The 22,816-nt window shown below is 34.1% G+C and overlaps 3 protein-coding genes and 1 non-coding gene across 4 annotated transcripts; 3 read left to right on the top strand and 1 right to left on the bottom strand.

The window, feature by feature from the left end:
• Positions 1–1,464: 1,464 nt before the first annotated feature.
• Positions 1,465–3,552, top strand: LOC112500414 (COBRA-like protein 10). Its single transcript, XM_025103908.1, has 2 exons — positions 1,465–2,029; positions 2,132–3,552. Exons 1-2 carry the CDS (start codon positions 1,465–1,467, stop codon positions 3,550–3,552), a joined length of 1,986 nt encoding a protein of 661 aa, XP_024959676.1.
• Positions 3,553–5,669: 2,117 nt separating this feature from the next.
• LOC112501121 (early nodulin-like protein 1) lies at positions 5,670–6,806 on the top strand. Its single transcript, XM_025104779.1, has 2 exons — positions 5,670–5,889; positions 6,280–6,806. The coding sequence occupies exons 1-2, from the start codon at positions 5,700–5,702 to the stop codon at positions 6,756–6,758; spliced, it is 669 nt and encodes a 222-aa protein (XP_024960547.1). The 5' UTR covers positions 5,670–5,699; the 3' UTR covers positions 6,759–6,806.
• Positions 6,807–7,507: 701 nt separating this feature from the next.
• LOC112500413 (protein disulfide isomerase-like 5-4) lies at positions 7,508–18,519 on the bottom strand. The gene is made up of 17 exons (XM_025103907.1): positions 18,388–18,519; positions 17,795–17,873; positions 17,447–17,462; positions 17,275–17,365; positions 16,772–16,866; positions 16,165–16,222; positions 15,301–15,485; positions 15,115–15,172; positions 14,440–14,480; positions 14,264–14,338; positions 14,032–14,088; positions 12,382–12,448; positions 12,124–12,255; positions 10,343–10,564; positions 9,595–9,744; positions 8,850–8,927; positions 7,508–7,763 (listed from the first exon to the last, which is right to left on the bottom strand). The coding sequence occupies exons 1-17, from the start codon at positions 18,517–18,519 to the stop codon at positions 7,686–7,688; spliced, it is 1,614 nt and encodes a 537-aa protein (XP_024959675.1). The 3' UTR covers positions 7,508–7,685.
• A 2,006-nt stretch (positions 18,520–20,525) lies between these two features.
• Positions 20,526–20,596, top strand: TRNAG-CCC. Its single transcript has one exon. It is a non-coding gene; the product is annotated as a tRNA-Gly (tRNA).
• Positions 20,597–22,816: the final 2,220 nt, after the last annotated feature.

The following is a 22,816-nucleotide window of genomic DNA, read 5'->3' as shown; positions in this document are numbered from 1 at the left end:
TACGTTTTTAAAGAATTGTTATTGAAAAAAGAAATATATATATATATATATATATTTTTTCTTTAAAATGATTATTAGAAAAAGATAACGTTTTTTAAGAAAAATATTTAAAAAAATAAAACATATAATATTTTTTATAAAAATTATGATAAAAAATAATATTTTTTAGTAATAATAAAAAAATTACAGGGTAATAAATAATAATAATAATAATAATAATATATTTATATTTAATTAAATAAACTAAGTAAAATGAAATTAGTATAAAAAGAAAAGACAAGAAAAAGACAAAAACACAAAAATGAAATTAAAAAAAGAATGATTACATAAGGAGATAGGGGTGACATTAGCAAATGATAGGGGTGCCATTAGCTACCCCCATCAAAAAACAGGTCCCGGTTTGAGCGGGGCCGGTAAGGCCTCACCGATCCCGGGCCTCAACAGTATCGGGAAGCCCGATCAAGCATTCTCATAGTCGGTTATGGTTAGTCGGTACCGAACAAAAAACATACTTTTTTTAAATTTTTGTTTAATGATAAATTTTTTAATTCATTATAAAATTTGTAGTTGGATGGGTCAAATACACTTTAAAAATACGACTTGAAGTCACAATATAACGAGAGAGCGAGAATTGTGAATGTTTTTTTTACGTTTTGTAATTTTATATGTAAATCTTTCAACCATGACACTTATATATAGGGTTTAGAAGGTAAAAAAGACCAAAAATATGTCATATAATGGCTATATAAAAAACGGCTACTTTTTAATAACCAGGCTGGGCCGGGCCGGTCCCTCGTAACCCTCCAAAACCATAACCGGTCGACGGTCCTATAACTGGTTCCGGGAGGGAACAGACTTTTGCCGATCCCAGTTCCAGTCCTCCGGCGGTCCAGGATCGGTTTTTTTCTTATAAGAAGTAAATCAACATTTTATTTGTCTCTTATTATTCTTCAAACTTTCAACAACGATGTTTCTTAATCGATTAACGTAATTGATCATTATATTTTATAAATAGAATAAATATTTATTTAAATAATTACGATGAGTTGGCATCCCATTTTCACATTTCCACTAAATAGAGTACCAAAATTAGATTTTACTCTTAACAAAACCGAAAGTTGGAAAAAGACGAAATTAACCCTCGACCAATAATCACCCCAGAGTGTTTTCCGGCATATATCCGGGAAAACCAGAGGAGCTGAACGCCGGAAAACCCGTCGGTCTCTTCCTATTACTATCGGTTTCCCTCTCCTGTCTTCACCATTTCTATGTCGTTTGGTCTCTGATTTTTCCTTTCCATCCATCACCTTCCTTCGCCGTGTGTTTTTCTTCACGCGGCTTCGGGTGGTGATAATTTCTTCACTCTCCCTTCCGCCGTACTCCTCCGCCATACACTCGCCGGAGACCTTTCTATACCCACCCCCACCGATCATCTCTTTCCAAATCAATCAGCATCAAACCGCCATGAATATACTACTGTTCTTCTCTTTATTCCTCTTACTTTCTTCTCCGACATGTTTGGCCCAAACCGACGACGGCGGTGACGGTGGCGGAGATGACAACCAGCAGATAACTCCACCGAAAGAAATGAACACCTGTAATGGCGTCTTTTTGCAGTATACTTTTGATTCTCGTGAAAAAGAGTTTCCCCATTTGAAAAACGTGACTGCTCAGTCGTGGGCTTTTAAGTCTGAGCTGATCGCCATTAATGCCGGCACCACCGAGGTGAAAGCATGGAAGGCGCTTATTGGGTTTCATCATGATGAAGTGATTGTCTCGACGGAAGGTGGGTCGATTCTTAATGGTGACAGTTTTCCGTTTAAGGTGGATAAGAATGGAACGTATGTGACTGGTTATCCTCAGGCGGATCTAAAGACGGCGATTGATACCGCCGGTGATATAAATCAGATGGCGGCGAAGGTTAAGTTTAAGGGTACTTTGTTTGGAGGGAAGGTTGGAAATGCTCCCATGCCTAAGAAGCTTAAGCTCCAAAACGATGGATTCAAATGCCCTGCACCCACCAAAAAACGTAAGTACACACTGTAACCTAATTCCTGTCGTTTACATTCAAATCTCACAGATTTCTCCATTGTTGTTGTTGTTGTTGATGTTGATGATGATCATTCTTCAGAGAAGACCATGTACGTATGCTGCAAAAAAGATCCGAAATTCAAGGTCAAAAAGAAGAAAACCAAATTCTACCCACGTCAGGAAGGAGCGGTCTCTTTCACATACGACGTCGTGCAAGCCACCGAAGGCAATTACCTGGCTCAAGTAACCATCGAAAACAATCACCCACTCAGCCGTCTCGATAAATGGAACTTAACCTTCGAATGGATGCGAAACGAGTTCATCTACGACATGCGAGGTGCTTACACTCGCAAAAAAGACCTGTCTGAATGCCTATTCAGCCCTGCCGGCCAATACTATAAAGACATGGATTTCTCCAAAGTCGTCAACTGCGAAAAGAGACCAGTCATCTCCGACCTCCCACCAACCCTAAAAAACGATAAGAAGATCGGAAAGTTCCCGTATTGTTGCCGGAACGGAAGCATCTTGCCCAAAATCATGAACGAAACTGAGTCGAAAGCCATGTTTCAGATGACTGTTTTTAAACTCCCACCTGATCTTAATCGGACCTCTTTCTACCCACCACAAAACTGGAAGATCGAAGGTTACGTTAGCCCACATTTCAAATGCTCACAGCCCATTAGAGTCGACCCGTCGGAGTTTCCCGACCCGAAAGGAACCGACGCTGCCATCTACGCCATGGCGAGTTATCAAGTTGTTTGTAATATAACAAAACCTAAACCTCAACAAGCTAAATGTTGTGTGTCTTTTTCGGCTTACTACACTGATTCTGTAGTGCCATGCAACACGTGTGCATGTGGGTGTGAAGATGAAGATACGACCAAATGTAACCCTAAAGCTCGAGCACTGCCGTTGCCGGCGGAGGCGTTGCTGGTTCCGTTTCATAATCGGACTAAAAAGGCAAGAGCTTGGGCTAAATTGAAACATATTGATCTTCCAAGAAAGCTTCCATGTCCAGATAACTGTGCCGTTAGTTTGAATTGGCATCTTGATAGTGATTTCAAGACTGGATGGACGGCGAGATTGACGATTTTTAACTGGGGGAGCCACCCATTTGAGGACTGGTTCGCCGGACTTCAGTTCAAGAAAGCGTTTAGGGGTTTTGAAAATGTGTATTCTTTTAATGGAACGAAGCTTCCGAAAGTGGGTCGTCATGGGACCATTTTCATGCAGGGTTTGCCGGGGTTGAATTACTTGATTCCGATCGATAATGGCAGACACGGGGAGATTCCGGTGCCCGGAAAACAGCAATCGGTGCTTTCCTTTCATAAGAAGGAAACCCCGGATATAAAAGTGGTGAAGGGAGATGGGTTTCCAACGAAGGTGATATTCAATGGGGAAGAATGTGCTTTGCCTAAGAGATTGCCCAAGAAGAATGGAAGTTGCCGGTTAACCGGTGCCGGAATCTTGTCGGCGGTTGTTGTTGCGTTTTTGACGTTTGTTGTCATTAGTTTTAATTAACTAATTAGGGTGGGGGTTTATGGTAGTTTTATTGTTGTTGTAATTACCATTTTGCATAAACATGTGTTTATTGCCGATGTTGCATTAATTATAGTTCTTTTTGTAGAACTATAATATCCAAGATTATTTAGTAGGTGATTATCCAAGAAAATCTTGTAATTAATCAAGTTTATTTATATCAAATCCGTACAATTTTTTACAGTTCTGTAATGTTGAGGATGAACGATGTTTTCTGCAAAAGGGTTTGTAACCGTTAACTTCGATCCAATAAAATGTCATTTAAGTTGATTCCGTACAATAAATGATTTTTTCGAAATTCAATGAATTAGACTTTGAAGTAACGATTTTCAGATACGTTCTAGTTTCTAGATAGGCATCATGAAGACATTATTAATTAAAATATAATGGTATTCGCACAATGCAACGAGATATATCTCGATTTTAATGTTTTGTTTTATTTTTTTGGTCTCTGTCGATATTATAATATGAATTTATGTGATTTTGAGCAAGCAATAATGTGTTATTTAAAAATATAAATTTGTAAATATCATAAAAATTAAAAATATATATAAAAGTTCTTATTTTTTGTGTAATTTCTTTAATTCAATTTTTTTTTACAATCTAATTTTGGTTTAGTGACGAAGTAATTTATTTTTGGTTTAATAATATAACTTTTATAAAGATAATAACTAATTATTCTGTTAGAACTCAATAATTATTCTAATTATATTTTAGATATATGAGAATTCTATCTTGTATTTGATTATATTTACTTACAGTTAGTTATATGAATTCAAATATGAAACTTAATAAGTTGTACTTATATAAAATTTACTTGTAATCTTGAATTTTTAAGTAATATGCATCAATAAACAGTATTTCATATATAAAAGATGGTTTATAAGAGTTTTGTCAAATGCTTTATAATTTAGTATAGATAGCTATAAAGTTGATGTACATAAATATTATAATAATTCGGTTATATTTCAAATACAAGTTAATGCCTTTGCAATAATTTCTAAATAAACATTAAATTTTGTGGATTTAATAATAATTTGTCAAAACCCAATTCTAATTTAATAACGGGTAGTTCGTGTGGTTTGTTTAAAAAACCAAAAATAAATTAAACATTTGATAAAAAAAATTCAAAAACCATTTTTTATATATGAAGTATTATTTATTAATGTACGTTACTTAAATTCAAGATTGCAAGTAAATTATATATAAGTACAACTTATTAAAACTCAATTTTGAAATTCGTTTAACTAACTGTAGATAAATATAATCAAATACAGGATAAACACATCTCATTTTAATTATAAAAAATCTAAAATATAATTAAGATAATTATTGACTTCTAACAAAATACTTAATTATTATTTTTATAAAAAGTTATGTTATTAAACTAAATTAAACTATAATAGGAAAATTGAAATAAAAAACTTTATAAAAAATGAGATTTTTTAAATAGTTAATTTGATACTAATATCGATTTATTTTTTTTAAAATTTTTACGATATCTTCAAATTTATATTTTTTTCAAAACAAACAATCTTTTATTTAGATTTCAGACTTCAGCACCCCATCTTAATAATCAGAAGTGAAATAATATTTGAAACTTTAACACCTCTTAAAAAATATTCTAAGAGCAACCTTGATCAGATTTTTCCCTTGACCCAATACAGCTGCATAAAACCCAGTACGAGATTTGTTATAACAGAATCGAAACGAAATTGAATCAGTATAGAAATAATTTTCATAATGAAAATTTTGAAAGTACGTTATCCAAAATAGAAATGAAATTGGGTTGATGGGATGAAAACTAGAAGTTTTAATAGTACGTTACCCAAAATATAAATACATCAAATTAAAGTACGTTACTTTTTCATACAATTTACCAGATATATATATATATATATCTGATTAGAATCTTTGTTACATATCTTTTTGGTGGTGTTAAAGAAAAGCATAACACCCTAAACACAAAAGTTGTCCTTATGCTTTGGACTTCAATTCAAGAAACCACATTTACAAGAAAAGAAAAGATTCACCTTCATTTTTTTCCCCCTACAAATACCCCCATGGACTTACCTTAGTCTTCCCATAATTTACATTCCTATTTTACCCTTCTGAATCTTGGTTTTGCAATGAAGACAACAAGCCATCACAAGACAACAATGGTGGTGGTTCTAGGGCTTTTTAGTCTTTTCCTTATGATTCAAGATGGCCATGCATACCAATTCAAGGTTGGAGGTTCAGGTGACTGGAGCCTTGCATCTTGTAATTCATATGATCAATGGGCACACCAAAGCCGGTTTCAAATCGGAGACACCGTCCGTAAGTTTTATGCTTTTCCGGGTCTTTTTTAAAAAAAGATTTAAAGGAGTTTCACATATTATACAGTACAGAGTACAGTACTGTACTGTACTGATCCTGGTCCACCAAAGCAGACGATGTAATCTTGCTGGTTGATTCAGGACAGTATAACAAAATCAGCTTTATATGATGCAAAAATATGTCTAAATATCATAAATATACTGTTTTATAAGATCAAATAATTGTGTGTTCCATGTAAAGTATTACAATAAGTTGATAGGACGTTGCCAGCATCCTAAAAGCTGATTTCGTTGTAGCGAGAGTAACTCCTTTGAGTTCGATCTTTTCCATCACGCAAAATTTTGATTATCGAAAGCCACTTTTCGATGACGTTTTGGTGTTTATATGTAGTGTTCAACTACGAGGCGAACAAGGACTCGTTGGTCCAAGTAAGCGAAACCGACTACAAAAATTGCAGCACGGCATCACCGATTGCAAAATACAGTGATGGTCATACCGCAGTCAAGTTAACCCAATCCGGGCCTCATTTCTTCATCAGCGGAAATGTAGATCACTGCAAAAACAACGAAAAAGTGATGATTGTCGTAATGGCAGACCGCAGCAACCGCTCCTCGGCTGCTCCATCTTCACCACCATCTGCTGCTCCGTCGCCACCTCCATCCGCCACTCCATCACCACCTCCCGCCAGCGAAGACTATCCATCTCCTCCTCCGGCTCCATCTACACCAGAAACTGACCTGACTCCAGCTCCGGGTCCTTCAGACGAAAACCATCCACCTCCGACTCCAAATGGCGCTTCGTTAACCGTCACAAATTTCCTTTGTTCGGTTGGAGCTTTTGGTGGGTTCTCCGTTCTTTTCGGGTTTTGAACGTGTTGTGTTTATTGATCGAGAACGATTCTGTCAAATAAGTTCACTGTAATTTTATCGTGTTGAGTATGAACAATATTTGTATATGAACAAAATCAAGAAAACGAGCAAATATCACGAAACCCATCTAGCATAGAGATGGTCAAAAACCAGTCCCTGAGCAAATCGGTCCAAGTCCTTGATTTCCTTTTCGTAACCGGTCCCGGTCTCGATCGAAAACTTATGGCTCAGTCTCCTTTAACCATAACCGGTCCTTAGAAATCGGTCCAAAATTTTTGTTCGAAAAAATAAGTTTGAACATATAAAAAATCTTGTTTTTTTAATAACATCTGATTGAAATACACTTTAATTTTTTTTTAATTCTTTTTTACAAAACATATTGTGCATGTTTTTATAATTGCGATTTTTTAAACTTAATACCGAAACACGTAAAAAAAAGAAAAATTTCCAAAAAAAACTTGGAAAACTTAAATTAAACTTAGAAGGGTTTTTGTTAAAACCCTTGATATATAATTTATAAAAACTTATTCTTTTAAAAAAATCAGGTCTATGTATAACCGGTTACAGACCATCGGGACAGTCCTGGTCCTATGTGGATCCTGGGCCAGGCCGGGCCCACATTGAGATTCTCGCGAAACGCAAAACAACCACAAACAATCATCGTTCTAACAACTATTAATTTGTTTAGTAAGTACATAGACAAAGAAAGATCGTTATATAAAACGGATAAGATAGAAAAAACTCTGTGTCTTAATTAACGGTCAGTGGAGCTAGTTTCTTACAAAATCTAGATCACGGGCTGACGGCTAATGCCTTTGTACTCGATTACTTAGGTTATACTGGCTAAATTAGGTTCCATATTCAACGGGAAAGTTAGTAATCTTCACTAGAAATGGCTTTAAAACTGATTCTTTTCCGGGCTTCGACCTAATAGTTCTTCCCCAGTTCGACCTTTTTCGCCAGTTTAAACGTGTTGTAGAGAATGGAATCCAATATTCCGGCAACCTGATAGCAATACACAAGAAAAACGAAGCAAATCGATGGTAAAATAGCGAAGTCCTTTTTCCAGCTAGTAGAAATTTTAAACACTGCAACAAAATGGGTTTTTTAGAACGCCCGGTGGTTTATGGGTGTTCTAATAGGGTGTGTTTGGTTGTACACTGGACAAGACAAAACAAAACCTTGTTTCACGTTTGACGGAACTTTTATGTGGAACAGAAAGAAACAAAGTGGAAGACGCATGTTCCACCTCCACCCCATGGAACATGGTGGAACAAACCTATATTTTACCAATATAACCTCAAAATAAAACTTAATTTCAGTCTAAAACATTAAATACGTCTTTTTCTTTACATTTTACTCATTTTTTAAATTTTATTCATTTAAACGGTTTTTATATTTCGGTTAATTTATGTAACTTTTTAAATATTAATAATAAAATAATAATATAGAAAAGATATAAAATAAACATTGCAAACTACATAAACTTTTTTTTTATTTTAGCGTCATTTTAATCGTTTTGAAAAAACTTTCTAATAATATATTTTATTACAAAAAAATATTTAATTTATTATAATTTAATAAATTACATAAAATTAATCAAAAGATATAAGCAACTCATTTATCTGTTCTGTCATGTCCAGTTCCGTCTTGCCAAACCCTGAACAGATGTTCTGTCTTGTCCTATCTTATCCTGTCTAGAAATCAAATGCACCCATAGAGTATTTACGAGGCTTTTAAGTGTTTTAAGACCAACAACTATGTGTAACAAGTTCCATCAACGAATTTGGGTAATCAAACAAGACACAAGATATAAATCCTCTTATTAGCTTTTTTTTTATAGGACATTTTTCAAAAGTGTCATATAAAAAGGCAAATAAGACAATTTTTCTTGTGTCTTATTAGATTGTCATAACTTCGTCATAACTTATCGTAACGTTACTGTATATGACTTAAAAGTTGTTGGTTTTATAAACTTAATAACCTATTAAGTACTCTATTAAGTCGCCCACCGGACATCCTAAATAAGCCATCTTATTGTATGGACACGTAGGAAGTACGACACGCACAGAGAACAAGTGAAAGACGTACTGTGAACACACCACCGATGATGGCACAGAGGTTGGTGATGAAGTGAGAAAATGACTTCGGGTTTTCCGTGATCATAACCTAAAGCCATAATAAAGATGGGAATTAAAATCCGGCGACAAGCATTATGAAAAGACAGGTAAAATGGACTTCAAATTTAAACCAAACGAACCCAGTATATCCCGCCCTGGCGTGGGGTGGTAAGATGTACACAGATCTGACATCTACCCTAAAGAGTAGAGCGATTGTTTACAATACACTACAAAAAAAAATCGGATTCATAGGACACTAAAAATATCCGAGTGTTCTAATAGGCTACTTTGTGGGGCTTAAATTTATAGAACCAAACATTTATTTGTCCTACCTAAAGTTGTTGTAATAAGTTTATATGACGTTTTTGGACGCCTTAAAAAGCTTTTTAGGAAACAAAGTGTCATATTAGCCTTTTATAGGACAATGTGAAAAGTTTCTTGTAAAAGGGGCGCCTATAAGAAGATGTGTTCAAATGACACTTTTTAAAAGGATCCTATAAAAGGGCTAATACGACATTTTGTTTCAAAAGTGTCTTAAAAAGCTTGTTAAGACGCCCAAAAGCGTCCTATAAACTTATTACTAACACTTTTTAGATAGGGTACACAAATGTTTGAACCTATAAAGTAGTCTATTAAAATACCTAAACACTTTTGGTGTCCTATAAACTCGATTTTGTTGTAGTGATAAGATCCTGGGTGTGATTCAGATTTCAAACCTGCAACGGTGAAAACTCGAGATGGAACTTTGCGGCTGGGATGGAATGAGCTTGTATCAGACTAGTATGTGCTGTGTACTCGTAATCCTCGATCAATTGATTAGACAAACCCAAAACCTCCGTCTTCACGACTTGAATATAATGTTCTATCTGCAATTTACATTTGGTGAGACTTGAACCCTTGACCTACAGAGAGATTGGGATCTACCAGTTATCCGGGTACTGCTGGGCTAATGACCCTTTGGTACTTGATAACTTAGAGACTACACCAAAATTGGTTTTATAGGACCGCTAAAATGTTTATAAGTCCTAATAAAATACTTTATAGGACTGAAGTTTATAGGACTAAACTGAACAACATCCTATTTAAAAGTGTTACAATAGTTTTTAGGACACATTTAAAATAAAGTGTCCTATTAGCTATTTTATATGACACTATTAGAAAAATGTGTCCAATATTTATAGGGCACTTCTCAAAAGTGTCCTATTAAGTAGTTGATACGACACTTTATTTTAAAAGCATCATAAAAAAGTTGTTAAAACGTCCAAAAGTGTCCTATAAACCTATTGTAACACTTGAAAATAGAACGCTTTATAGTTGGTCCTATAAACCTAAGTCCTATAAAGTATTCTATTAGAACGCTTAGACATTATAGGCGCCCGATAAACCCAATTTTGTAGTAGTGAGAGGTGTGTAAATGTACACGAACATGAAAAGGTTTTCGGGAATTAGTATTTGAGAGCTTACTGTAACGTTTGCATCAGATTCTGGCTTGGTCGTGTATGTTTTGCCATCCAACCGGTTACGGCCTCCACCAAGGTAAGGTACTAACCGCTTCATATCACTCATCATCATTGGAGTAATTGTCGAACCAAAAGAGAAGGTCGAAATCACATGCGACATGTTCATCTGTGAAGCATCAAATGAGTGGGATCCTGAACTCGCTGAGACAATAAGGTTTCCGGGAACCTGTGTAGTAGATGACAACCAAAGATTAAACCAAACAAATCAAGTAAATCTTACGCCGACGGCAAGGTGGGGGGGGGGGGGGAGGGGGAGGATGTACGAAGACCTTGCACTGCAACAAAATCGGCATTTATAGGACACCAAATATGTCCAAGGGGATGTTCGGTTGGTTTTTCCATCAAGTTCTGTATATATAAAGCTGTGTGTGTGGATGTGAGGATTAATCTCTCTGTATAGATTGGGAATATTTTTGTTTGCGAGGGTTTTGTATAGTTCGGAGGGGGTAGGTTTTGGAAAAAACTTGGCTTTTTGCATAAGTTCCCCCCCCCCCCCACCCGGAAAGCTTACTGAAGAAGTCACTTTCTATATCAATAAGCCATTACCAAACAGTCATGAGTAGTTGACTGAAAAAGGTGTGAGTCCCTTTAAGCTCATTAAGTTGCTAACAAACAGGCCCTAGCCCTAAATGTCCTAATAGAAACCACAAGGGTGGTGCCCGATTGGTTTGAGCTTGGGCTCCAAAGATCAAAAGTGCCTGGAGGTCCTGGTTCGAATCCAAGGAGGAATAAAAATCCCCTCGTGGCCACGGAGGTTCAAATGTGGTGACTCCTGGATACCCGCGAGGCGGGTGGTCATCTTGGAATTAGTTGGCTCACATAGCGGGTTGGATATCCAGGTTAATTAAAAAAAAAAGTCCTAATAAACTGATTTACAGATTTTTAATTTACGGGACCAAACAATTATGGGTCCTATATAAAGGTGTTGCAATAAGATGTTGGAACATATTTGGACATCCTAACAAGTTTCTTCAATCGCTTTTTAAAAAAGTGTCATATTAACTTTCTTATAATTTTTTACAAGACATTCTAAGAGGTGTCTTAATATCAGGGGCGGACCTAGGATGGTGCATACGGTGGCGTAGGCGACGGCTTCGTTCCTTCGTCTTAATGTCAAATTTTTTAGGGTTGTTAAAGGTGCCACTGTATTATTTTGTTGGGTACAACGATATATTCCTTAAAACTAACACAAGTTTCTTTTGTAGAGTTGGTTTGCACAGTCTATCTCTCCTTCCATGTGTGGGTTCGGATACAATTGGCATCACTTTCTTAGTTTTTATCTTTTAATTCAAGATTTTTATGTTTCTTAAAATATTTGGGACTCAAACACTCGACCTCACATACAAAAAGCAAGGAACTAACCAACAGACCAATAATGATTTTGTAAAAAAAATATCCATATATCCGTTTATTATAGTCAGATGGTGCCACCACTTGAAAAAATTTCTAGGTCTACCTCTGCGTCTTATGAACATGTCTTCTTATAGGACACTTGTTTTTATATGCCATTTTTTCAAATAATGTCATAAAAAAGACAATAGAATGCTTTATTCAAAAGCATCATAAAGAACTTGTTAAAGACGCCCAAAAGCCTTCCTTTCGACTTATTAGGAAGATGCACAATTGTTTGGTCCTATAAACTTAAGTCCTGTAAGGCACATTTAGACATATTTGGCGTCCTATTTTGTTATGAAGCTACATATTGTCATGTTTATAATGACTTACCTTCTTGACCCATACAAATCCTTCGATCCTACAACCTTCATGAGGTGGTGTAGGTCTTTTCGTAATATCAACTGTCACACCAGAAGAACGTTTGGCATCGACAACAATGGATGAAGCCAAGGCATCCAATTTCTGCATGAAGGGAAACGTTAGCCAAAGTTGGATGAGCTCTTTAGTAAAGAACCCTTCAAGTATTACGGATTCGAAAAGGGCATGTTTCCCCAAAACAAAGATCGAGAGGAGTTTCAGTTTTCTTACAAGAACCAAGCTATCAGTATCTCGGTCTCCATAATATGTTTCATGAATGTGGATTCCATGGGCATCACTGATTCAAGAAAACACAAGGGAACCATAAAGCAATTCAAAGAGAAAACTCAAACTTAAAATCTGATTGAAAAGAGCATTAGTTGATTCAACAAATGCATTTGACGAAAAATCACAACAACACAATCAGCTTTACAGGACGCCAAATATGTTTAAATGTCACACAACAAAATTGAGTTTATAGGATGCCTAAATTGTTGAAGTGTCCTACTAGAGAGCTGATAGAACTTAAGTCTATAGGACCAAAAATAAAGTTTCCTATCTAAAAGCGTTACTATAAGTTTATAGGACGCTTTTGGGCGTTGTAACTAGTTTTTTAGGACTTCTTTAAACTAAATTGTCGTATTAGCTTTATAGGACACTATTTGAAAAAATGTGCTATAAACACAAGGGTTTTTCAAATAGCGTCCTCTAAAATAGCTAATACGACACTTTATTTCAAAAAGATCCTAAAAAACTTCTTACGATAGCATAAAGCATCCTATAAACTTACTGTTACCTTTTAGATAGGACGCTATGTTTTTTGGTTCTATAAACTTAAGTCCTATAAGGCACTCTATTAGGACAATTAAACACTTCAGGCAGCCTATAAACCCGATTTTGTTGTAGTGTGTCCTAATTGACTGCTTTATATGACTTACATTTATCGGACCAAACAATTGTGCATCTTATGGAAATGTGTTACAATAAGCTGTTAGTATGCTTTTGGCGTCTTAACAATTTTTTATCGACACTATTGAAATAAAATGTCCTATTAGCTCTTTAGGAACACTTCTTTTATATGAAGCATGATTTTGTAACACTTTTCAAATAATGTCATAAAAAAATAATACGACACCATATTTCAAAAGTGTCCTTAAAAACTTGTTAGCACCCAAAAGATATCCTATCAACTTACTATAACACCTTTACATAGGACAAAAGTGTCCTATAAAGTAGTCTATTAGAGAATTTAGATATATTTGACGTCCTATAAAGTAGATTGTGATGTTGTGAGTCTTTTCAAAAGCAATACAACAAAATTGGGCTTATATGACGCCTAATATGTGTAAGTGTCCAAATAGAATACTTCATAGGACTCATTTATATAAGATCCAACAATAAAGCGTCCTACCTAAAAGTGTCACAATATGTTGAAAAAGTGTCACAATATGTCCGTATTAGCTATTTTATAGCTAATACGACACTTCTCAAAAGGGTCCCATAAAATAGCTACTACGACACTTTATTTTAAAAATGTCCTAAAAGAACTTGTAAAAATGCCTAAAAGTGTCTTATAAATAGACGAGTTTTTATAGGACACTTCTCAAAAGGGTCCTATAAAATAGCTAATACGACACTTTATTTTAAAAATCTCCCGAAAAACTTGTAAAAACGCCTAAAAGCGTCCTATAAACCTATTCTAACACTTTTACATAGAATGCTTTATTGTTTGGTCCTATAAAATATTCTATTAGGACGCTTAGACATGTTAGGCGTCCTATAAACAGAATTTTGTCGTAGTGAAGCATCGGTCCAAGATAAACTAATTATAAACAAGTTGGAACTTATATATCTAGAAAGATGTGACGAACAGCTACTTACTGAACATCCGTGCCCTTACGATAGATGCGAATAGATGGATAACCTTGTATGTGATGCCTGAAAACCAGTAGAAAATGAGTAAACCACGATAAATGGAGAAAGCATAGAACACAACAAAATCAAACTGATAACTTTTCCAAGTGTTTGATATCCCATTGCTGGGTTTTTAAGCAGACGACATGAAATGATGAAATGAATGGTCAACTAGTAGAAAAGAATGTTAAACAATTACCTTTTACACAGATCAGGTTCTTTCGTGCAGTCAACACTTCCGACAATGATTCGCCCATCATGCTCTGGATCATATCTAGTGATGCAACGGTGAGTCAGTAGCTAATAAAAAGAACTACATATTATTCACTGAATTGAACTTTGTTTTGAGAAGTACAAGCAGAAGGTGAATTAAACCTCTGTCTCATAACTTTGGCCGCTTTCTCCCATGAGGGTTTCTGACATAAATAAGCAGAATAGAGAACAAGTGTCAGAAAATTCAGTATGTTGTAGAAGAGCTCTTTCATCTTATAGAAATGCACGAGATGGGTAGTCTACATAAATCAGAAGTGAGAAACTTGAAACATATAATACATAATGAACGAACCATTTGAAGTGTGCACCAAAGGACACAGTCAAACAGACTGCTTTTCACGAGTGCTTAAAAAATTCAATATGTTAAATTAGCATCGTTGAGAAAGAGCATTCTGTCAGCAGAAAAGAAAAACGTTTTTTTTAAGAATGGCCAATAAGGAAAAAAGAACGATGAAACAGAACAAAGAATACATTTTTTCATGTCTTTGATCAAATGGGGGTGCGAAAAATCAGTTGACAATCTTCAGGAAATTATATACTCCCTCCATCCCAAAATAAATCTCCACAATGAAAATGGCACACAACTTTGGAAATGTGTAACTATTTCACTCTTTAATTAACTAAATGACAATTTTACCCTTATTAATGGAGGGAGTAATGAATTTCTCCATCTCATAATTAAGGGTAGAATTGGAAAGAAGACTTACACTTCTAAAATAGAAATGTGGACACTTATTTTGTAACGGAGGGTGCAGTCAAGAGGAGGAATACCCATACCAGGCGGTTACTCCAGTGGCACCAGGGAGCATAAAAATTTACAACCACAATTGGATGCCTGAAATTGATCCAAACAGGAAGTGCTAAACATCAAGAAACATATGCAATAGTCTTGAGGGTCGTTTTTCAGAGCGATCAAAGCAAGAGCATGGATTGGTCAAGTATGAGAGTGGTTAATTCACTTACATATGAGTAATTCTATCAAAATTACGCTCATTTAGTCTGACAGATCCTTCACCATATCCCTCATCAACCTTGTCATCATGCTTAACCGTATGAGTAACTGGCTCATAATCAAACTCGAAGCCATTTGTTTGTAAATGCTCACTGATTGAGTACTTGCGAACTGTTTTTGTTATGTTTAACCTGTACTGCAGATAAGGGGAGCACAATTTTAGGCCTTGTATAAGAGTTGATTAGGAAAGAGTTAACTAAGATCCAAAAAAACACGATTATAACATGCACATGTGCATAGAAACCAAGAAACAACTTCAGTTACTTAAATGCACATGTGCATATTGTGCAGATGAATGGTTACCACTTACTAAGGTGTTCCTCAGTTTTTCATTTTTTTGCATTTTTCCCTGAACCTGATCCTATCTATCTATCTTGTAAAGTGGAGGTGCTCTTGTTTGAACCTCCACCTATATATATATATATATATATATATATATATATGTGTGTGTGTGTGTGTGTGTGTGTGTGTGTAGGGGTTGTTTAATTTACAACCCCTTTAAAACTTACAACCCTTACAACCAAAATCTTAACCATTCTTTCATGATTGACGGTTACAATAGATGCGGGCTCAATATTTTCAATTAAAAAAACAATAAAAAACAAAATAACCGCTTATCATTAATCATAGGCAGTCTGATGCAACTGCTTACAGAAAACTATGGCACATCTAACACAATCTTTTAACTCGTCCAAATGATAAGTGTCTAGTGCATGCATATAGAAAAGAGGGAGATAGAAGATTAACAATAAAAGGAGGCATTGCATGCGAGCAGGACGCCTAGAAGAAATTGAGTTAAGATCATTGGAACTCACCGTTCCCACGACATCACTCACATCCACGGATGCAAACTCGCATGATAAAACTGGGAAACTGCATTAAAAAATTTAACAAGTGTTAGCCACAAAACCAAACAAAATGCCATTGGTTCTAATGATTGAAGAGTGGTTATAGTCTAATCAACTTCTAATGATGAACGTGAAACCAATAAATGCAATTAATGGAGTTAATTGACAACAAACTATGATCCCTTGGGTGGCCTCGCATGAAGGGGGAAGTTGCATAGAAAGTGAACACTCACATTTTCAGTTAATGATTCATGCTTTTGAAATCAAGATTTTAGTGTCCATACTTCTATTTTTGCAACGTTTTAGGATCCACACTTTAATTTTGCAATATTTTACGGTTTATATTTTTCATATATTATATTTGTTACATCAGCAATTAAGATGCATTTGGACTTAAATAGTTGTTTTTAAAAGTGTGGCTAAAAAGAGAAAAGGGGTCTAAGGTTCCCAGCAAAAGACTATCCATTGAATCTGCCGCAATAAAATAACTAGCTTTTATGAACTGAGTTTGCTTGGCAAACCTGATTAACAAGTCATTTGACCTGCTAATGATGTTAAAGTCAATGGAGCATACCTGATGTTAAAGTCGACGCGTAAGGAGTCGTCAATAGAGCTTTTATCAATTACGATAGCTGATGAGGTACTGATGGCCAGAAAGTTTTGTAACTCCTGCAATATGAAGTCGTGATTTAGTGATGTACAAATACATGTCCGTAACAGTTCATTTCAATGGCATGTTGTAACAACTAGTCCCACATGGATGGAAAATGGGATTGTGAGCTTCTTATAAGCCTCAAGTTGTGGGTTATTAATAACTTCCACCATGGTTTTAAGTTGGATTTGAAGTTATTGGGCACCCTTGTGCCACAACGTATAAACCAATTAGTGAATGAAAATCTTGGGTAAAAAGAGTTGAGAAAATGTATGAAAAGACATAAAAGCACTTGTGAAGTTCCAATCTCCCAGAATCATGTTTCAATAAGAAAACATATGGAAAATGATGCCACAACCAGAATGAATATAGCATACATCTAGGCATGAAATCTAAAGAACTTGAAAAAAGGGGGAGATTCTTACCATTCCAAACAAAAAAATCATGGAAATAGCTGCTATGATGGAAATTCCAGCACCTGATAGTGATGCCTCGGTCAAATCTCTTGGAGTTTTTCTGGGAAAAAGAGAAAAAAGGTAGAATGATCAAAATCAAGTAGAAAAAGGTGAAAATGTTGTCAATTTGTCCATTGCATACCCCTGAAATGGGCACCCTGAAAGTTAACCACGAATGCGCAAAAATAACATTGAAACTCAGAAACTTCAGATGACGTTGAGCAAGTTCGATCAACCATTAGCCCAACTTGGCAGAAAAAAAGTAAAAAAATCTACATTTTTTTACCATAAGGTTCATGTATACTTCTATAAAGATGTCTAGCGTATAGAGAACACATAATGGGTTCGATTTCGTCAACCAAAGTGCTTTGCCACGACCACTTCAACTTGTGTCCATTTATTGAGAACAATTATCAAACACTTGGCAAACAACAAAAACAAGAGCAATACTGATAACCTATCTTAACAAAGCATAAACCATAACATTAACCACGATCAATAAGAGGAATATAACCAGCTTTCTTTTCCAAATTGAAGTTAAATCTTCGAAAATTAACCCCAATGGCTACCTGAAAAAATCGATAGATTTTATCCTTGCTACAGAAATCATGGTTGTGCAATTGATCTAGGAACTAGAATCTAAAAAGATCGAATCTAATCGAGATCTCCTGTTACCCAATCCAAGAAACCTTGTTCCAATCTCGTGGGAATGATCTGGGATTCGTATATTGTCTCGAAAGTGGAAGAAAAAAAATCCTTCTGCTATACGGATTCAATGCGGCATTCGTATCGGTGTTGGGTGGTGCATTTTCAGTTGATCTGACAATTTATTTGATTACACCTGAAATTCAGGGGTGCTTTGAACAGATTGAGGCTGATATTGGATTTCTATTCCTATATATAGGGGGTGGATTCCGTCCGAGCTTTTTGGATGGTTACTATTGAGTTAAATTGGGAAATTTATGAGTACGCTACCGAAATTAAGTTGTTTGATCAAGGAAATACATCAGATTCAAGAAAAACAAGAAGAACAAAGATTGATCTTTTGAATTCAATCTCTTCGTCTTTCCCTCCATATCTAACCTCAAATCCGAACTGAACCCGTATAGTTTTCTTGAATCCTAATCGAGTTACAGAATGATAATCCGAAATCGAAAAAGCAAACGAAGCTAAACAAAAGAGAAGAGCAAATCCAGAAGAACCTACGGAATTCATATTGCAGCAGCAGATAATGGAGAGAATTCTGAAGAACGCGATGAAGAGGGAAGGAGAAAACCCGGTTCTCATTTTAAACGGGTCGGACCGAAACCAAATCAACTAATTTTAATTATTAAAACATTTTTTTATAAAAAAAATAAATTAAATCGCTTTGTTTTAATTTATGTTTTGAAAATATAAATTAGAGTTTATTTACTAAATGTTTCTCTAATAAATTTTTATTAGGTCATTTTACCTTATCGAATGAACATGATAATAATTGAGAATCTGGTAAAATCGATAACAAAATCAGAGAGTATTACCCGTTAAGAAAAAAAAAAAAGACGACTTGTACCCGATAAATGAAAATATTCAATCTTACTGGCGAACACTTATTGAGGGGCTGTTTAACGGTTACTAAATAGTTTGATGTAAAATGATTAAGTAGTCATAATATAATGCAACATGAACTATAATTGTTTGGTAATTGTTTACAATGAAATTAGAGCGCTGAATGGTTAAGAGGTTGTTTACCAAATTTTTTATTCAGTCATGTATGTGTAAATTTGTTTGTCTGGATAAATAGGTGTTGTTGTTTACTTTTTTTATCTGAACAACAGTCTGAATAACATAAATGACCAATTTACCCCCCAATATTAATTATTTGAACATCAAAACAAAAAATCATAAAGAGGCCGAAGATGGGGTGTCTCATATGGGAATGAGGCGGTGCTTTAAATATGGGGTATGGGTGTCATTTTTGTGGCTGAATGTGGACAACACGCAATTTCGATCTGTGCGAATAAGCCGTAAGTAAACAACTCAAATGAGATGTGCGAATAAGCCAGATAGACCAATAAGCGTAATTAAGCCGCAAATAAGATGGACCTAGGATACAAAATCATTCAAATGAATTGAGAACGATTAAAGAGTGGCCCAAGATACAATTCGGCTTGTTGATTCATGTTATGAATATAACGGTTCAAGAACGTTTTTGCATATCTAATCAGCTTTTTAAAATAAGGAACCAAAAGTAACGCCTCTAAAAGGAAAATGTAATTTAACTCCATTAAATAATCTATTTCAGATATTTCAACGACACAGAGTCGCAACTCTTCCTGTAGAAACCTCCTTCAACTGATTCAAGTGATTCAGTCAGTAGGGAAGTCTCGTATAATCGTGTCGGGTGAGCAACAACTGCTTCGTCACATTACTTATTTAGGATGATACTAAAAATCGTTTTATCTTTCACCACGGATTCCAATTTAGACAAAAGACACAAACGGGAACTGATATGCGTTTGCAGTCAAAGTGAATACTTGATTGAGCTGATATAGGCATTTTGGACGCTGATTAATTTGTATTATTTAAATATTAATTTTATAATTCTAATACATTGAAAAAAACTTTATAATATATCTATATTATATTATAAATTATTTAACAAAAAATCTTAAAACCTATTTTTTATGTATGAAGTACTGTTTATTGATGCATATTACTTACAATTCAAGATTACAAGTAAATTGTACACAAATATAACTTATTAAAGCTTCATGCTTGAAATCATGTAATTAACTTCAGATAAACATAATCAAATAGAGGATAAACATTTTATTTTAAATATAAAAAACTAAAATATAATTAGGATAATTATTGAATTCTAACTAAATACTTAATTATTATCTTTATAAAAATTATATTATCAAACAAAAACTAAAAAAATACAGAAAAAACGAGAATTTTTAAATAGTTAGTCTGATAGTAATATCAATATTTTTATATATTTTCATTATATCTTAATATTTATATTTTATTGAAAAACAAAAACATTATCGATTTCTCAAAACCACATAAAATCGTATCATAACATTGACTAAGACAAAAAAAAATGAAACACTAAAATCGAGATGTATATTTTGTTGCATTGTGTGAGTACTCTTCTGGTAATTAAATAATATAATAAAATTAACAATTATTAAATAATATTTAATAATAAATTATGAAAAGAAAAAACTAAAGAAGCGCATCTAGTGTAGTGGTATCATAGTACCCTCCCACGGTACTGACCGGGGTTCGATTCCCCGGATGCGCATTTTTAGATTTCGTATTTTCATTTTTTTATTTAAGATTAAATTACAATTTTGACATTTTATGGGCTATTTACTAAATGCTTACCCAAATAAGTGTTTCCCGACAGAATTCAACATTATCATTTACTTATCATGTAAGATTTTAATGCACCAAAATAGTATTAAATGCAACAATTTACCCGGTAAGCGTTAACCATGATAAGAGTTATCGTTCTTATTTATTGGATAAGACTCTCGATACTTGTCTTTGCTCTTACGAGTAAAATTCTTAGTACTTACCATATTCATCCGGTAAGATAATGTTACTTGATAAGCGTTTACCTGATAACCGTTTGGTAAACGACCCCTAACAATTATTTTAAGATGGAGTATGATTTAATAAAACATTTGGAGTATTTATTATATATTTAAATTCAAAATTAAATAAAAAATATGGATCAAAATTAAAATTATTTATTGAATGCAAAATTTGAATTGAAAAAATGTTGCCACAATTCTTATAGAATAATTACTTGATAGCTTACATTCATTTTGTAACAGATTTTTATTTTAGAGAATCCAATATTGATTTATTTATTAAAATATTACATTCATATATTAAAATATTATTTCTTTTTTTTAATATTTATTTTTATTAATGGTTTCATTTAGGGTTGTAAACGAACCAAACGTTCAACGAACCTTTCGTGAACCGTTCGGCCGGAAGTTCGTTTATTTAATAAATGAACGAACACGAACAATTTTTTTTATCCTTTTAGTTAAACGAACGAACATGAACAAAAGTCTCGTTCGTTCATTTATGTTCGTTCATTTACCGTTCGTTTATATTCGTTCGTTTATATGTTAAACTTAATATATATTTTTTTATTTATTTACTTTGAATTCAAATAATATTTATTTATGTTCGTTAATGCTCGTTTAGCCCGTTCGTTTATGTTTGTTCGTTTACGTTCGTTTAGCATGTTAATGAACGAACATAAACGAACATGAACACACCTGATTTTCTAAATGAACGAACACGAACACAAAGATTTTTGTTCGTTTACTGTTCGTGTTCGGTTAAGTTAAACGAACGAACATGAACAAGCCTCCGTTCGTGTTCGTTCGGTTCGTTTACAACCCTAGTCTCACTTGGTAGTCATTTCAGAGAAACTACTAGAGATGCTCGTATAAGCAACTTTCATTCCCCTCCTCAATGTGGGATCTTACATCATCTATCTTTATCATCAGTTTCACGAACTTTTACACGAACAAGGGTATTATTGAAAAAAGATCATAAAGACGTGGATGTTAACCCGAATTATTGTGTTAACTTTATAAACTTTTTAGACCAATCACAATCCATCTTAGTATTAGGTTCTTCACTATCTAAGAATTTAATGTTAATGGTATACAAGTATTTTTTTTTGTAACTTCTATATTATTAATTGGGAGTTACAATATTAATATCCCATTATTTTCATTTTTAATATTGATCTTATGATTTTTTTTTATTTTTTAATCTTGATCTTCCATTTTTAATATTTATAAATTTGTGATTGGTGGAGGAGATCCGTTAGTAAAATTTTGTTATCGTTCAAACGATTATGGATAAACACATTGGAAAAAAACATGATAACATTGAGAAGATTAAAATTGTTTATGGTGACAGTCAGAGTTCGAGATCGGAAAGTGAAGTAAATAACCAAAGCGAGTGTCTTGGTAATTATGAACACAAATTGACATATATGACACAAATTAACATGTATACACCCATATGAACATAAATTGACATATATTAACACTTGTGATAATTATGAACACAAATTTAACATACATGTGAACACTTGTGGCAATTATGAACACAAATTGACATATATGAACACAAATTGAACATATATGTGAACACTTGTGGTAATTATGAACACAAATTGAACATATATGAACATTTTTGACAATCATGAACACAAATTGAACATATATGTGAACACTTGTGACAATTATGAACAGAATTGAACATATACGATTTCTACTGTTTGTAACCAATATCATTGAATGCACATTATCTTTTATATAAATATCCTTCAACAATTATGTTCACCTATGTTTGTGATATTACACATTTAATAAATTAAATTTATAATATGATTAATCCCAACCCCTTATTTTAAAAATCAAACGTCATGATTAGTTTATAAAATTAACACAATAATAAAGGTTAACAAATAACCCCCCCCCCCCCC

Source organism: Cynara cardunculus, assembly GCF_001531365.2.
Source record: "Cynara cardunculus var. scolymus isolate 2C chromosome LG 17, CcrdV1, whole genome shotgun sequence".
NCBI classification, from domain to species: domain Eukaryota; kingdom Viridiplantae; phylum Streptophyta; class Magnoliopsida; order Asterales; family Asteraceae; genus Cynara; species Cynara cardunculus.
The sequence above is the reverse complement of the archived record's forward strand: the minus strand, read 5'-3'. Positions and strand labels throughout refer to the sequence as shown.

Coding starts and splice junctions, on each gene's coding strand:
- LOC112500414 (XM_025103908.1), top strand. CDS start 1,465: ATGAATATACTACTGTTCTTCTCTTTATTCCTCTTACTTTCTTCTCCG. Junction 2,030..2,131: donor CCCTGCACCCACCAAAAAAC/GTAAGTACACAC, acceptor ATCATTCTTCAG/AGAAGACCATGTACGTATGC.
- LOC112501121 (XM_025104779.1), top strand. CDS start 5,700: ATGAAGACAACAAGCCATCACAAGACAACAATGGTGGTGGTTCTAGGG. Junction 5,890..6,279: donor TCAAATCGGAGACACCGTCC/GTAAGTTTTATG, acceptor GTTTATATGTAG/TGTTCAACTACGAGGCGAAC.
- LOC112500413 (XM_025103907.1), bottom strand. CDS start 18,519: ATGAATTCCGTAGGTTCTTCTGGATTTGCTCTTCTCTTTTGTTTAGCT. Junction 12,256..12,381: donor ATACTGATAGCTTGGTTCTT/GTAAGAAAACTG, acceptor CCCTTCATGCAG/AAATTGGATGCCTTGGCTTC. Junction 10,565..12,123: donor GATTTGTATGGGTCAAGAAG/GTAAGTCATTAT, acceptor TCTACTACACAG/GTTCCCGGAAACCTTATTGT.